The 15671-nt window shown below is 40.6% G+C and overlaps 1 protein-coding gene across 1 annotated transcript in view; it reads left to right on the forward strand.

Annotated features, from left to right (window-relative positions):
- drosha (drosha ribonuclease III) overlaps positions 1 to 15671 on the forward strand; it is a 106020-nt gene that overhangs the window by 82979 nt on the left and 7370 nt on the right. Inside the window, exons 26-31 of the mRNA XM_083935828.1 lie at positions 3593 to 3698; positions 4971 to 5112; positions 7623 to 7705; positions 9202 to 9305; positions 14007 to 14099; positions 15048 to 15094. Of these exons, the coding sequence (XP_083791954.1) occupies positions 3593 to 3698; positions 4971 to 5112; positions 7623 to 7705; positions 9202 to 9305; positions 14007 to 14099; positions 15048 to 15094 (575 nt within the window). The remainder of the gene's footprint in view (positions 1 to 3592; positions 3699 to 4970; positions 5113 to 7622; positions 7706 to 9201; positions 9306 to 14006; positions 14100 to 15047; positions 15095 to 15671) is intronic.

Below are 15671 nucleotides of genomic sequence, written 5' to 3' on the forward strand. Positions count from 1 at the left end.
ATAACATAAAATTATTTCCCCTAATTTGCTATATGAATAAAGGTGACTTAATTATTAGTAATGGTAGTCTATTTAATCGTCTGTCTATACAAATTTTATTCCAATGTACTATTTGTCCTCTGCTGCAAAAAGGCATGTCATTCTTTTTCTGTGCAATGCAATATTACCAAAAGAGACCCTGAGATTTTATTATACTGAAATACCAGTTTGAATTTATATTGATCTTTTGATGTAGTAAGATTTGTCATTACCAACACTGAATGTTGCTTTCTTTGTAGAAGGTAGCTACAACCTCACTCAAGCATGCACATATGAAACAAAAACATTATTTCCTGAACTGAGAGGAAAAATGCCCTCAAAAGATGGAGTGCTTACCTCTTTTTGAGCGGGCAGTGTGTCGCCGCCTCCTCAGAGGGGCTGTTAAAGGTATTTTAGATCAAAGTCAAAGGCGAATAAAGACCTCGGCTCCACACTTTACTTCAATTTCCCCCACCATACTGGAGCATTGTGCCTCTGCTGTTGAAGTGAATAAGGGATGGCTCTTTGCACCGCTTCACACAGCAACATATTCCTCTTTGACCCGCTCTATCTCTCCTCTTTTTTTTTCCTTTTCGTCTCTCACTGTCACTCCACTATTCCCTTTCTCACTCTGCCTCCTATTGGACATGAAATTAGCACACACTTCACCTTCTGAATCTGTTTCTAGCCAGCATTGGCAGCTCAGCTCAGTATGCATGGTATGGATGTGGAGAAAATCTGCAGCAAACCTGTTGACACGTGTTCACATGTACTGTACTGAAGTGCAGGATGAACAGGGAGTTCTCTCAGCCTCCCAGTGGCCTCCATTTCCCTCGTCTTATTACCCACCCCCCCAAATCAACCGCCGCTTCTTCACACACTCGTGTTGTGGCAGAGCCTTTTCATTAAGAAGCTCTGTGATTACTTTTAATGTGGGAGTGTGCATTAGGCACTTTCCCGTCCCTCCTAATGAAGCTCAGACTTTAAAGACAGACTGGAATAAAAAAAAGTAGCTTTTCAAGTTCTTGCTTATCCTCCGTTCCTGCATTAACTGCTCTGCTTTCTCATATCTTTGGTATCTTATCAAAATAGTTAACTTACTTTGTGATATTTATTTAAATGATCAAGTGGTATTTGGGCAACAAAACAAAGCAATTTGAAGACATCACTGATGGGCATTTTGCACTATTTCTAGATACAATATAATAAAAAGAATCCATAAATAAATCTGTAAGAAAAATAATTGAGCGTAATCATAGATCAGAGGAATGTGTTTGGATGTCAGTTGGCAGAAAGAGTTTGTACGCTTCCAAAAGTGCTGCTGTTGTAGTTTTAAGTGACTGGAATTTATTCATTTTTCCCTCCTCTTCTGCCCTCTTATACAACAACGTGGGTGAGAGAAATGATTATGAAAGCAGGCCGCCATCTATTAGTGAAAAGGGTGGTCAGAATCACTCTGGTTCTTCAGAGACACCTCGATTGATTAGAGCTCAAGTAGTTCATGGATAAGTTAATGGGAAGAAAAGGTATTTTGATAATCGATTGTTTGTCGTCTTCTCAAGAAAATTCTACAACATTCTCTGGTCAAACAAACCAAACAATTTGGGAATTGTGGAGGGCTTTCTTTCAATCTAATATACAATAAACATCTAATCAGCAGAAAAAAAATTATCAAGAGATTAACTATTAATCGAAAGAACTGATAGCTAAAGATGCTTTAACTGCTGTTTCAGTCTTTTGCCCAGATCTCATTGGCTCAGGTACGCTCCTAAAAGGCAGAAGTGCCAGAAGTTGGACAATAAACTTTGACCTTTTTTCCTCTTTGATGTCAGCCTCCTCCTCGTCTTCTACCTCTGCATCTCTCTCTCTCATCTTCAGACTTTTCCCCTCCTGCGAGGAGCTCATATCTATAGATGGATACGTGCTGCTGCTGTTGCTGTATATACCTCCCTGCTTGTACTTACGCCCCCCCAACTCAACGCTTCCTGCCTGCCTGCCTGCCTTGCACAGCAGTAGCCCACATCTGCAATGCTAATCTATAATTCTGTTTAATTAATGACCTGCCTCGCACTGATGGGGAGAAAGGCAGGAAGCTGATGTACAGCCTCACAGTGGGATTTTATGAATTGTTAGAAAGTGGAAAGTTCTGTAAACCAGTGTGCACCCTTGCTGCTTTTATAGGCTTAGGATTTTGACAGGCACTCCTGCAGGTGTACCAGAGTTTTTTTAAGCATGTATTTTTCCTTTTTTTCCATTCAATTGCTATCAAAGCTCAGCATTTTTCTTCAGAAAGGCTGCTACTTCAGGCAGCCTCCGCTTTGTCACACAGCTTGTCAGTGCAGCTGTTCCCAGAGGCCACGCATGAAATGTACATCAGCCGACTTCACCATCTCTGTTAAAAGACTAAAAGCCTGGTAGATTTGTCGAGAGAGCATGATGCCTTTCATGCCCTACCAATGTGTAGCTGTATAACCTCATGTAAAAACCCTACCTGCCCCCCCCCCCCCCCCCCCCCTCTTGCACAAGTGTTGAACCAATTCCCAACCGAGAGTCTTCTCATTATCCTGTCCTCTCGTGCACTTGTTTTACGAGGACGACCGGCCTTTTTGAGGGACTTAAATGAATCTGTGTCCTTGTAAAGCTTCAATATTCTTGAAATCACAGACTGTGAACGCCCAACCTCTCTCTGATGGCTGAGAGGTTCATCCCTTTGGCCTTCACCTGGACAACCTGCTGTCTCAGGGTTTCAGTCTCCTTAGAGCAGCTTCCATCTTGCAAAGTAACCAGGAGGGCTGCAGATAAATGGGGTGTGTCCAACAATGAAGTCAAGTGTAACCAGATGCCAGATTAACACCAATAACTGGAAGATATCGGAAAGTGTTCTCTCATTTTGTTACTGTTTTTTTTCACAAAATAGGTTTTTGTTGAAGTGCCTTGGTTATTTTAAAAAAAACGTGCTATAACAGCATTGGTATACCCCAAAAAATAAATAAATAATTAATAAGTTGTTCTATAACTTTGATCTCCAGTGTATATATAACTGGACCCGCGTAGCTTTCTTGATGTCTTCTTACAAGGTGACGTGCAGCCACTGGAATTACAAGCTGTTCTACAGACCTTAAACATGTTTTCCTTCCTTCTTATAAAATCCAAATTTTCCAAGATTTTAGATTTGATGATTCACTGTTAACTGTGTCTGTCATGGTTCTTTCTCGCAAGCAAGTATAGCAACGCTCAACGATAGCTAACTTCATACATTTGACCTTTTACGAGAGTGAAGTGGACACGGGGCATGAGGAGTGAAAACGCTGTGCAGGATTAGCAGCAAAGCTTCAGTCAACCGATTCATAACTTTATAATCAGGCTATTGGACAGTTATGGTGCATTTTGACAAGGGGTCCATGTATCGATGTCGTCGCTGTTTTAACGTTAAAACCACTTTTCTATTTATATCAGTCATTCATTACAACCCTACCCCATATCCTATTACAACATTGTGTTTTCTTTTCTTTTTTTTTTATTAACTTGTTCTTTACCCCCATCCATCCATCCACCCTGGCTTCATCTCGTCTAGGGGCCACAACCAGAGGATGGAGTTCCTGGGAGACTCTATCATGCAGCTGGTGGCCACAGAGTATCTCTTCATCCACTTCCCCGACCACCATGAAGGACATTTAACAGTAAGTAACACTTAAGTGATCCTTCATCGCACACACGCTTTAAAGGCTTCTCTCCTGCTCACCCACACACATACTTTTTATATCTACATCTTTGAACCTGTGTGCTGTCTTTATTCCATCTTTGTGCTTCTGTTGTCTGAAAAAAACCCGCCATTCCCCGCTTCTTTCGGTTTTACCTGAAATGAAGTTACAGCTGTGTTTTTGTGTCTGTGGGTGATTTATTTTTTTCTTCCCTTCCTTCCTTCCCATCAATCTTTGAATCTCGGAGTGCCAGCCAGGTGTTCACCCCCTTCCTCTTCTGCTTGTTTCCACAAAATAACTCTCTTTCACTCCTCGCCCCACACTGTGCCTGTATGTTTACTGTACTACTTGTGATGGGTATTGTCATGAGACAAAATTGTTCAGTGGTTTTCAATCACACATATTTGTCTGCAGATCTTTGCCCAAGCTGTCAAGTGTCTGAAAATACAGTTGCGCTCGTGCTTGTGTGTGTGTATTTTTTTTTGTGTGTGAAAGCAAATGATCACACTTTGAACATGCAAGTCAATTTTATGACGGCGTCAGGCGGCATTACAACTTCCTCTTTTCATTCAAGCATCAGCACTTCTCTTCAGAAGACTGACTATACAAAGCTAGAGGGATTGATGTGGGCCACACCTAAATAAGAACCGTTGCAGTAAGATATGTATTCATAGATAATCCTTATAGATGGAGGCTGTGACATCATTTGTTTAAAAGCTTCAAGCGAGCTCTCGTTGAGACTGAAAGCTCTATCTATGCCTATGCCCAAGAGTCAAGATGGGGTACATCTGAAATGGGTTTCAAATCGGGGTGAAAAGTGCTCATTCAACTAGTGAGCGTGTGGTTTTTTTTGTAGCTCCAATTGCGTGTGTACTGTGAAGGAGGGCACATCACAGCGAGACAGATTCAGACAGTCATATTGCATTCTAGCTGCTCTTTTCCGCATCTTGTAGCTATATTTAACATGTTTGTGTTTTTCCTTTTAGAGACGTAAATGTAGCTTACCCAGTCTAACATGTTGTCATCCTCTCCAGCTCCAAGTCACAATGTAATATTTAACAGAGCAACCTGCAATCTCCCTGAAACATTTACTCTGCATTACCATTTCTGTCTTTGATGAATTATTCCATGTGGGGGGTTTATTTTGATGATTTCGTGTACTTCTGTATATTTCCATGTAGTGTTCAAGTACCTCGAGTATTTTTCTGACAGACAAGAAAAAAACGTGACACTCTTTTTTTCTGCCCTCAGCTTCTCCGCAGTTCGCTGGTAAACAACCGCACACAGGCCAAAGTGGCAGAGGAGCTGGGCATGCAGGAGTTTGCCATCACCAACGACAAAACCAAACGTCCAGTCGCACTGCGGACCAAGACTCTGGCTGACTTGTTGGAGTGTATGTTGACATCTCTTTGATTCATTTTCAGAAAGAAAATCTTTATAGACCTTTTATAAACCTCTACTCAACCTTCTTCTTGTACATCTCTTCAGAATGTGCAATTTAAGATGGCAGCATGAAGTGCCATTATTGATTTCTTTGTTCCCTTTGTGTTAGATGTCAAACACAGTCACTTCTCTACTGAAAATATTGGAAGATGCTCCCTATGTGCTTAGTATGACTGGAGCAGTACATGATGATTTTCTCTTCCTCTCTCTTTATTTTTTTTTTTTGATTCAATCAGCTACAGATGCCACAATTAATAAGCTACATGTGGTAACAGATTTTTGGAACAGAATAAGACCTTAAATGTCTTAAAATAAGTGGATGGTGGAAGATATTAAGCAGCTGAAGGGGAAATGATCCGCATTGTCCAGTAGATATTTATCCACTTTGACTTATGATTTGCTTTCAGGATATTATACAAATTAGAGTGGGCTGTTGGCCTGGGAGATAGAGAGAGTCTCATAACTAAATCATCAAATTCAAACTGAAAACACAGCCAAAAGGTTTATCAACAGCCTCACTGAGAGTAACTATAGAATCTTTAACAATGTGGGGGGAAAAAATGAAAATTATGAACAATAAAATAAAAAACAAGTGTGCTCCAGGGCAGAGGCAGTGAGTAGGCAGCGCTGCATCTGTTATAATACGTTATACGCTATAATGACCGTATGGACCTTCTGTTTCTCATTATTGACTTTGTATATTACATATATGTTTGAAACTGTGAGCTCTACATGAGCTGTACCGAGGCAATTATTCTGCATGGTATTGTTCATTCAAATGACTGGTGAAAGTTACATTGTCACTGAGCAGGGGCCCCCTACTACATACATTGTGTAAAACTCAGTTAATGCATTAAAAATTGGGCCTAGAATCGCAGCTTAAAGCCTATACACATATTTTTTATGGTGCATACAATACTAGCATATTATATAAAATAATAATACATAATAGATATAACTTATTCATGTATTTATATATGTGTGTATATATATATATATATATATATATATATATATATATATATATATATATATATATATTATCTTGTTTTTAATGATGGTGAGTCTAAGCTTGTCCATGTGGTGTAAAAAAATATATTTTCAGACACATTTTAATATTTGAATTATAAATAATAAAATTAAGTATTAAACAATAATTTGGGGGTTCCCCTGCAGACCACCCAGGCATCCTGGACCCCCTCTTAAAGATCTCTGTCATAAACAAACATTTTTACAGGAACGGACCTCTTTAATGTTTCTTTTTAAGCTCTTAGATATTTATTGTTTTCAGCTTTTAAAAAACTAATGCAATATTGGTCTGAGTCTAATAGAAGCTTATGTTCTGATAAGAATGCATAACGTCTTCAAATTTAAAAAAATATACTGTAAGTGCATGATTATAGGTATGCCAATCAACAAAATGATGATCCCTTTTATTTAAACTCTATTGCGTCTTCCTTGTTTTCAAAACCTCAGTGAAAAAGGCAGTCTAAAGGAAAGTGTAGCAAAGGTAAAGTCATGCGTGCATGTCCAAATAAATATTAACAGAGCGTGGTGACCCTCCATGTGAATTGAAGAACATGCAAGTGGAGGCAGAGTGGAAAGAAAAAGGATGTTATTGGGATTGAGCTCATGTGCATCGGAGGAGACCCGCTGCAGTCCACATTCGACCAACAAAGAGAGCTAGCAGCGGCTGGGGACAGAGTACATTCAGCATTGGCAGGAAAAGTGGGAAAAACAAAGAAAGAAAAAAATAAAAAGCACTAATGCGTTCCTGGTCAGCATTCAATAGGCAGACTTTCATACATGAGCTTCATATTATTTGCCTTTCAAATTATCTTCCAAAAGTTGTGGCCGGAGCAGAGTTGATGACACAGGGAGGGACAAGGGTCAGCACTGGATATAAGTGCAGCTCTTACGCATATGAACAGTGTTGCCCTGCAGCTACAGCAGACCCTCACTGGCCTCCTGAAATATTACCTATTATTCCTCTCTCATGTCTCACTGTCTTAGTCACGGAGATGAGTGAATGCAGGGGCAGCTAATAGACGAGGGAAACAAAGGGACTGCCACGAGTTGAAGATGAAACTCACCACCTACTGCTTACATTTCAAATCTTTTTTCGTTTCAGTTAGATAGCCAGTCATTCTCAATTCAGCTTGACATAAGATTTTATCTTATAAATATATAGATGTTTCTTTGAACTCTGTTTGGCCCTCCATATGCCAATTTCCTGTTTAATAGAGGAAGGCTGGGAACTAGAGAGCCGTCTTTCCTAATTGTTTACATTCGTCTCACGTCACTTGCTGTGGAGAGCCACAGCTGAGGTTGGTCCTCTGGTCTTTGTTAGTGTTTCATTTACATTAAGAGCAGGAAGAAAGCCATCAGAGCCGCACATCGACTGCCATCTTTTTATTGCTTTATTTTTATAATTGCTGTCTTTTTTTCTCCTTTCTGCAGCTTTTATCGCAGCTCTCTACATTGATAAAGATCTGGAGTACGTGCACACCTTTATGAACGTCTGCTTTTTCCCCCGACTGAAGGTGAGGCCCTATTGATAGTCATTCACCACTCGCACCTGATCAATGAGCCGCTCAGTCAGGCACCTCAGAGAGAAAGAACCAGAGAGATGATTAGGAGGGAGCTAATGGCTGGGTCTTAATGGTGCTAGCATCGACTCAAGGCCTGAAGTGGTGCTCTGCTGTTGAATGACTCGCAACTGCGGCTTTGATCGCTATTTTAGTCACCTTTTAATGGGAATCGCAACAGGGCCGTCTGTCTTTTTCTATTGGTCCAAGAAGTGCTCCGGCTGTTGATGGTGTCCATTTCTGGAGTGTTCCAGGAATAAATCGAGTAAGCTTCATTCAAGACTCCCATAACCAGATGTGAGTGAGAAAGGACAATTGGATTGTCCCAACTTTAGCTAGAAGAGCCCTATGACTGCTATTTTGCCATTAAGAGAGCTGCTGTGGTAACACAACTATCACATTCTATCGCCTACCTAAATGGGCATGCGCACAAGTGCAGTCAGACACACACACACACACACGCTCAAGTACGAGTACCCACACAGCGCGGACCTCTCCTTGTGAGGCTGCTGCAGTGGTCTGATATGCCATGCTAATTGCTGTCTTGGTGTGCCTCTCCAGGGAGAATCCCCAGCTCTGGAGGAGCTGAGCTTTGCGTCATGGTCGCTGCAAGAGAGCACCTCATTTCCACTTCCAAGAGAAAAGTTGTGAAACAGCCAGCACGTCTCCTTACATAGCCTTGCACACTGTGCTGCTTCATCCAATTTGGATGGGAATAGAGAGGCAAAATCAGGGACATAAGCACATAAATGCTCCTTTCTTTATGTTCGCCCCTTTCTCTATAATATAAAGTACCCCCCCCCCCCCCCCAAAATAAAACCGTAGCATATAGCAACCCTTTTAAAAACAGCCTAATTTTTCTGCTTCAGGCTAAAGGGGTATATATGCCCCTCAGAGGGATAAAAAAGTGGGAAAGAGAAAAGGGGAAGTAAAGCGCAAAAGCAACAACAGCGGAGATGGAGGGGTTTGGGCCGCAGTAAAGTGAGAGTAGAAGAGTGCAACAGAAGCAGAAGCACTCTTTGTAGAAAATTAATAAGAGCAGACAGTTCTGGATTCAAAGTCTACCGTTTTATGACAAGGCTGCCTCCCTGTTAATGGAAGGGCTTTTAGAAGTCCCCCTTGGATAAGAGAAATGTATCAGGGCTGTACACCTGGGAGACTCCTAGACGCTCTTTATATCTGGCCGGGGATAGGCTTTTGTCTTAAGTAGCCTGTGATTTTGTACTCACCGTGAAGACACGGATAGAGAGCCAGTCAGAGAGAGAGCAAATAAGTGAGTGCTAAAGGAGGGGGAAAAATTGGCAGAGAGGGTCATGGCAAGAATGAAATAAAAGCATGAGCGACCGAGGGAGAGAAATGCAGCTGATTTTCTTGGGTTTCTGATTATTTGGAAGACGTTTTTGAAAGAAGTACTTTGATTCTATTTGTGTTTTGTTTGGTGTGTGTTGCAGGAGTTCATTTTGAACCAGGACTGGAATGACCCAAAGTCTCAGCTGCAGCAGTGCTGTTTGACCCTCAGAACAGAGGGCAAGGAGCCTGATATCCCACTGTACAAGTAAGACCCCAGAGAACCCAGCTATTTGAAGCCAGCACTGATGTTGAATTTTAGGAAGTAAAACAATCCGTTTCTTTCACAAGAGTAACATTCTGTTTATCTTGAGTTTAGGTTGGTATATTTTTATGTAATACAAGGCTGACTTAGTTACTTTGATGCTCACTTAAATCTACTTTTTGAAAGTAAAGTTTTAATTTAGAATACATATATTTTTTTAGAAAAACTAGAAGTACTAGAGTAGGCAAAATGGATATTTAAGTAGTTTCCAACCTTTTTTGTCAGATACACCCTTACCACCTTGTCAGATAAATTATAGTATCAACACCACCATTCTTTTCAACCATTAATCCATTACTTTAGGCATTGTCTTTCTATGTGTATCCATTACTTTTATCTACCCATTTTAACAGTTTATACTTCACTATTATCTTATTATTTTCACTATTTATACATTACTTTTAGCTATAAACTATTTCTGCATTAAGCTAACATTTTTGACTGTTAATCACTTTTAGCTATTTTAAGGTGACCCGATTTCCGGGGACATATTTGGTTCAGAGGCATAAAAACCTCCAAAACGTTTGATATTCAACATTCATTTCATATTCAGAATAAAAAACTATTATGCATTTAAACCATTTCATTGAGTTATGTCAAACCACTTGTGCAATGTAAAGACGAATATTCTTCATGCATCACAAGCCTTGTTTTTGATTGATTGATTTTTTACTTAAATCTATCATTCGTCCTTATCTTTTGACCTGGAGATGTCAAACCACTTTGGCTTTAGCCTGTGAGTGAGTAGTAGGGTGCACGACTATATGTGTCGTTTGGTCAACATTTACGTTTTTTCATTTTTTCCAATATTCCATTTTCGGATCTTTCAGTCAGTGAAAACTGGGGACAGTAGTAGCCGGGGACAGGTAACTGAAAACGGGGACTGACCCCGGACACCGTCTGGTCACCTTAAGCTATTTCAACTTTTTATGCATTAAGCTAACAATTTCAGCAGTTTATCCATTACTTTTGGCTAACTATTTCGACTGTTTATCCATTACTTTCAGCTAACATTTTAAGCTACTGTAACTACCATTTAATCGTAAAGTACTTTTATGTAGTTTCATTACTTTAAGCTGTCTATTACAAACACTTTTAGCCAACTATTTCAGCTTCTCTTCTCACTTGCTTACTAGTTTTTATTTTCATGTTTTTCCAAATTGTAATTTAAGTTTCTTAAATGATCGAGACACTCCATATTTTTTCCACACATTGCTCAACGCGCTCCCTGTAGGCACACGGCCACAACACTACGCACGTTCCCGCTGCGCACGCTCTCACTACACTCCCGCTCTTCTTCGTGGGTTTCTGAATCCTCTTGGCAGCAGCTCGCTAAGCTCCGCTCTGTTTGTTCTTTTCTGTCTGGTTAAATCTGTGGTTAAATCACCACATCAATGTCTCTTTCTACTCTGAAAAAAAGAAAAGTTGACACAGAAAACCGTCAGTTCACCAGAGAAGTCTTTGTTTCTGTCACTGTGAACCCTGTGTTTTCTCTGCAGCCATATCTGAGTGTAAAGAGGAGAAGTTGATAAAAATCATGCTACTCTGAATTTACGTTACGTTCATTTGTGTCAGTCCAGTTTTTGATGAATACACTAATGTTTCATATGTCTTATATTATATATATATATATATATTAGCCTGGTAAAGTAACTAGTAACTGAAGTAATCAGATAAATGTCTTGGAGTAAAAAGTAGAATATTTCCACTGATTTGTTGTGGAGTAGAAGTACAAAGTAGTATGTAAATAAAATACTCAAGTAAAAGTAAAAGAGCTTCAAACTTTACTTTAGTCCAATAATTGAGTGAAAACCTCTGGTTCACAGGTTTGTTCATTTAACAAGAATTGTTTTTTGATAAGCTTGTTGCACTTTGAGGCCTATGACTAATATTTACATTGATAAAATAAAGACAATATATGTGCTCCTATGTCGCTGCATTGTTTTACAATATCCATTAATGTGATGCTCATATTTTTCCAGCCCCTCATTTTGGATAATTTTCGTCAACCAGCCCCAATTCCACATTAATTGAATAACCCTGATGTAGCCTTTATTCAGTCAGTTCAGTGATTGCTGTTTTTGCCTAATTTAGTGAAAGAAAACCTATTTTCTTCATTTTTTTTTAGAGATTTGATCATGTAAAAGTGTTTATATTCTTACCTAGAAGGCAAACAATTGTTTACCTTTTTGCCAACTAAATTTATAAACTCGTAGATGCAGCAATGTGTCTCCTACTGTTTCAAAATCTCACTTCACTTTCATTTAAGATTGTTACAGTAATCCCTAAAAAAGCTGCCTCATTATTTCAGTTTTTGCATGATTGCATGACATGTCCTTAAGAATATCTGATTACATTTTTTTTTTAAGTATTGGGCTTTAGATCTGATGCATAGTATTTTTAGAATCTAAAAGAAATAGAAAATAACAACCGAACCGAAAAACCGTGACCCCAAAACTGTGATATGAGGCGAACAGTGGATTTTTGTGAACCGTTCCACCCTTATATATACACACACACACACACACACACACACACACAATGCATATTCAGAGAAATGAACTGGCACAAACATAATTTACTGGACTTTTCTCTATGCCATTGGTCCCTGAACATTGTGAATAGCTGTGTAAAGGTCTCTGTTGTGATATATAAACACTCCCAAAGGGACCTCTTATTTGACAAAAGGTCAAGGAGCAAGTGTCATTTGACAGAATGATTTTGAGAGCTGCCATGAAGCAGTGTGTTTGTCACCATGGAAACTGACAAACTGTTTTCTCTGAGAGAAAAAAGGGGGTCAGCTGGACGCACAAGGGCAGTCTGAAAACGAAGCAATTTTATGTACAATGAACTCCACAATCCAGCATTTAATCAGTTCCCGCCTCCTCCCTTTCTCTCCTCCTTGTATTTATTTGAGTATCTTTTCAGAGCTCCTCTGTTTGTTATTCTGTCTATCTGCCCAACGGTTGGTGATTTTTGACACAGCACAACTCTGACACTACAATCAACAATTCCCTCCAACTCCGTTGCCCACAAGAACGTGAACAAGAAACAAATAGAGTCCCTGGGTGACTTGAATTTCAACATGCATACAAACACATAGATAGACACATACTTGCATAAAGCTAGCCACCGATGAATATGAGGTTTCTGCCAAAGCCTTGAGTGCAGTTGCTGCTTGCAATGTCCTGTTGGACAAATACGCAGGAGCAGCCGATGATCATGAGCAGCCTCCTTATGAGATGACCTGACATCTGTTGGTTGATAAGCCAGAACCGTAGACCCTTTATAGCATTTCATTCAGCAGTTGTTGGCGTCAAGTCTGTCTGACTGTCTCAAGGGTCCATCAGAATTTGTTTACAAGTATGAAAAGTAGAGTGTGAGTCAGACAGAAAGAGACTTCATGGTCGAGGGAGGGCAGGAAGGGACACAGAAAAGGGGAAGAAATGGAGCTAATGCACCGAGCCCCCTGCTAAAGGTTCCCTGGTGAATGTGTCTGGCTGATGACAGATTCGCACCTCAACCCCACCACCAACACTTTACTGTACATCTCGTCTGGGGCAGGGCACACCAGGGAGCACACACATGCACACTTTCACATTGTGCTGAGAATGGCCCGAGTCAGTACGTAGCTGCTTTTAGTATGAGCCGAAGCTCATACAGACCCTCTACGGTGCTGTTTCCCGTCCCTCGTGCACTTCCATCTGTGTGCAGCCTTGAAGTTGACAATTTCCCCCAATAGCTCGCAGATTTCCTTTTTATTCCGTCTTGTTTGGTTATTTTAGCAGTGTGATAATTCCAAGTGACACGCTCTTCCTTTTGAGATTTAGCTAAAACGTTACTCACAAGAGTCTTATTTGCTCCACACATGCTATGTGCTTTTTCATTTGTAAGTGAGACAGGGAGCTGAATTATTGATAGTGTCATAAGTGACCACATTGCATTAAAAATGGATTGCTCTCCTGAAATAAGTAAATTGTCTGTGAATAATTTAGGTGACTCACAGCTTGGGTCTGAGATGTTTATGCTAATGTTAACATTTCAAACATGTCCCAAGTTTTGTCTGCTGTCTTGTACTCATGTCCCTGCAGAAATGTAACAGAATTGACAGCTTTATTTTTATTTTTTCCTCTCTTAAATGAGGTACATCTGTAAATGAGTTGAGTGGAATTCTGTTCTCATCCCTCTCTTAGATTTGTTGGTTTACCCTATTTTGCTTTTTTATTGTTTTCCCTAAAAGCGTACCAAAGACTCGCGGGTCCCTCAAAGACTATTGTCATTCTTTTATTTCAATCCCTCACCCACTTTTTTTTTTAAACCAAACACAGATCTTGGTATCTGAAGATGATGGGTGTGGGGAGATGGGGAGGCTTTAAAAGTTGTTTATATGTCCCTCAGATGGTTTCTGCACGCTCTCAAAGCACGCCTCTGAATCAAAGCGCTATTCCCCTCTTCTCCACCCGCCGCGTGAGATGAATTATATTTGTTCCAATTGAAACTTTTTTTCCCTCACCTCCCTTTTCTTGTTATTTTTCTGAAGGACAATGTCCCTGAGTGTCCTTGTGCCCTTTCTCCTGGGTATTATTATTATTATTTCTCAACTCTACCCTCCTCCCCTGTCATCCCATATTTCTGTGTTTGCAGGACCCTGCAGACAGTGGGTCCCTCACATGCTCGCACCTACACAGTTGCCGTGTATTTCAAAGGGGAGCGAATTGGCTGTGGCAAAGGCCCAAGGTGAGTAAAGACAGTACAATATAATAAGACACAACAGGACAAGGAGCTCCACTTCAACGTGCACCGCTAATGGGCTCCAGAATAATGGCTGTGCTTTATTGATGGTGTTTATTATAGCGATTAAGCTCTTGTTGGCCTATTCTATCGGGAGACACATTATGCAGAATGAAAATGAATCGATTCATTATTGATTTGACGTAAATTGTGTTATGGAAATATCACTTTGTGCAGAAGTAGAATCTGCGATCAGGCGACACCATCTCAGGCTGCATTTGGGTTTCATCTGGGATGTTGTGTTCACAGCAGGACAATAATGTGTTGTGTATTTTTGTGTTGACTGCACACCTTTTGTGCGTGCTCACACATTCACGCTTTTGTAAAGCAGAGAAAGTGAATCTCTGCGCAAAGGCCTTTTCAGGGTTGGAGGGGTTGACAATAAAGCTGCAGCTGAGCCTGTGAGAAATGAAACGTAAATCCATCAAACATCTTTCACCCCCCTCCATGTGGAAATCCCCTCCATGGCCCCCTACTTGAAAGCGCTCTCTCTCGCTCTAAGCTGGCGATAAGTTTGTCCCTTCCATAGGATCTTTGACAGCTTACTGTTTTTGTATTTACATGACTTAAGCTCCCAGCCACCTCTGCTGCTGGGCTATGATCATGCAGCACATAATATATACGGAGGGACGGTGAATTGCAGGCGTAAACAGTGCCCGGCGCAGAGCTGCCAATAGGCTTACCTTTTTTTGAAATGTGTGCACTATGTTACCTGGATTGTTAGGCAGAAGGGCTCTTTCAAAACAAATATAAAGCACTTTTGATAATCCTCTCAGTATTGGGCCTGTTTTTCTGACAAATTCAAAAAAAGGACATTTTGAATATGCTAAAGACCTTTTCTCCCTCTTTCTCTGTCTCCCTCTCTGTCTCCTTTTTAAAATATTTCTAATCTAGTATCCAACAGGCGGAAATGGGAGCTGCGATGGATGCACTCGAAAAATGTGAGTTGTTTGGCAACATGAATCAAAAACACACACACACACAGAAATTCACACTTTAAGCCTTTCACACACTTTGCCTCAGTGTTGAATATTAGCCTTGGCTGTATGGTATGCAAGATGGCTGGCAGAGAGCTGTGGCCTGACCAGCCGGTTGGCTGCGACATATAGGACATTAGGCTGTTTGAAGTAGTAGCCCAGAGCACAGTTATGGGGCCTAGCCAGAGATGGAGAACCAACAAAACAAGGACAGGAGAAGCTACAGTAAGCGTCCTCGACCATGTCGATCATCCCGAGGGGCCCGTGGGAAGTTTGTGTCGAGGGCCCGCACAAAGTTTGTGGGTTTTTTTGTCGTGTTTCGAGCCCTTTTACAGGCCGCAAAAGCAAGGCTTCACGCTCTAAGAGACTCTCTTGTGCTCAGCGCTCCTCTTCAGATTTGAAGGAGTGCGGCTGATGCATTCCCCTGTGTGCTGCTTTACTCCTTGGCTGTTTTCCATCTTGTCATCAACCATCACTTAAGGAAAATAGATAGTGTTTTTTTAGGCATTTACAGCATTTCATTCACTGCCAAGTAAAAAAT

Source organism: Echiichthys vipera (genome assembly GCF_963691815.1).
Source record: "Echiichthys vipera genome assembly, chromosome: 21".
NCBI classification, from domain to species: domain Eukaryota; kingdom Metazoa; phylum Chordata; class Actinopteri; order Perciformes; family Trachinidae; genus Echiichthys; species Echiichthys vipera.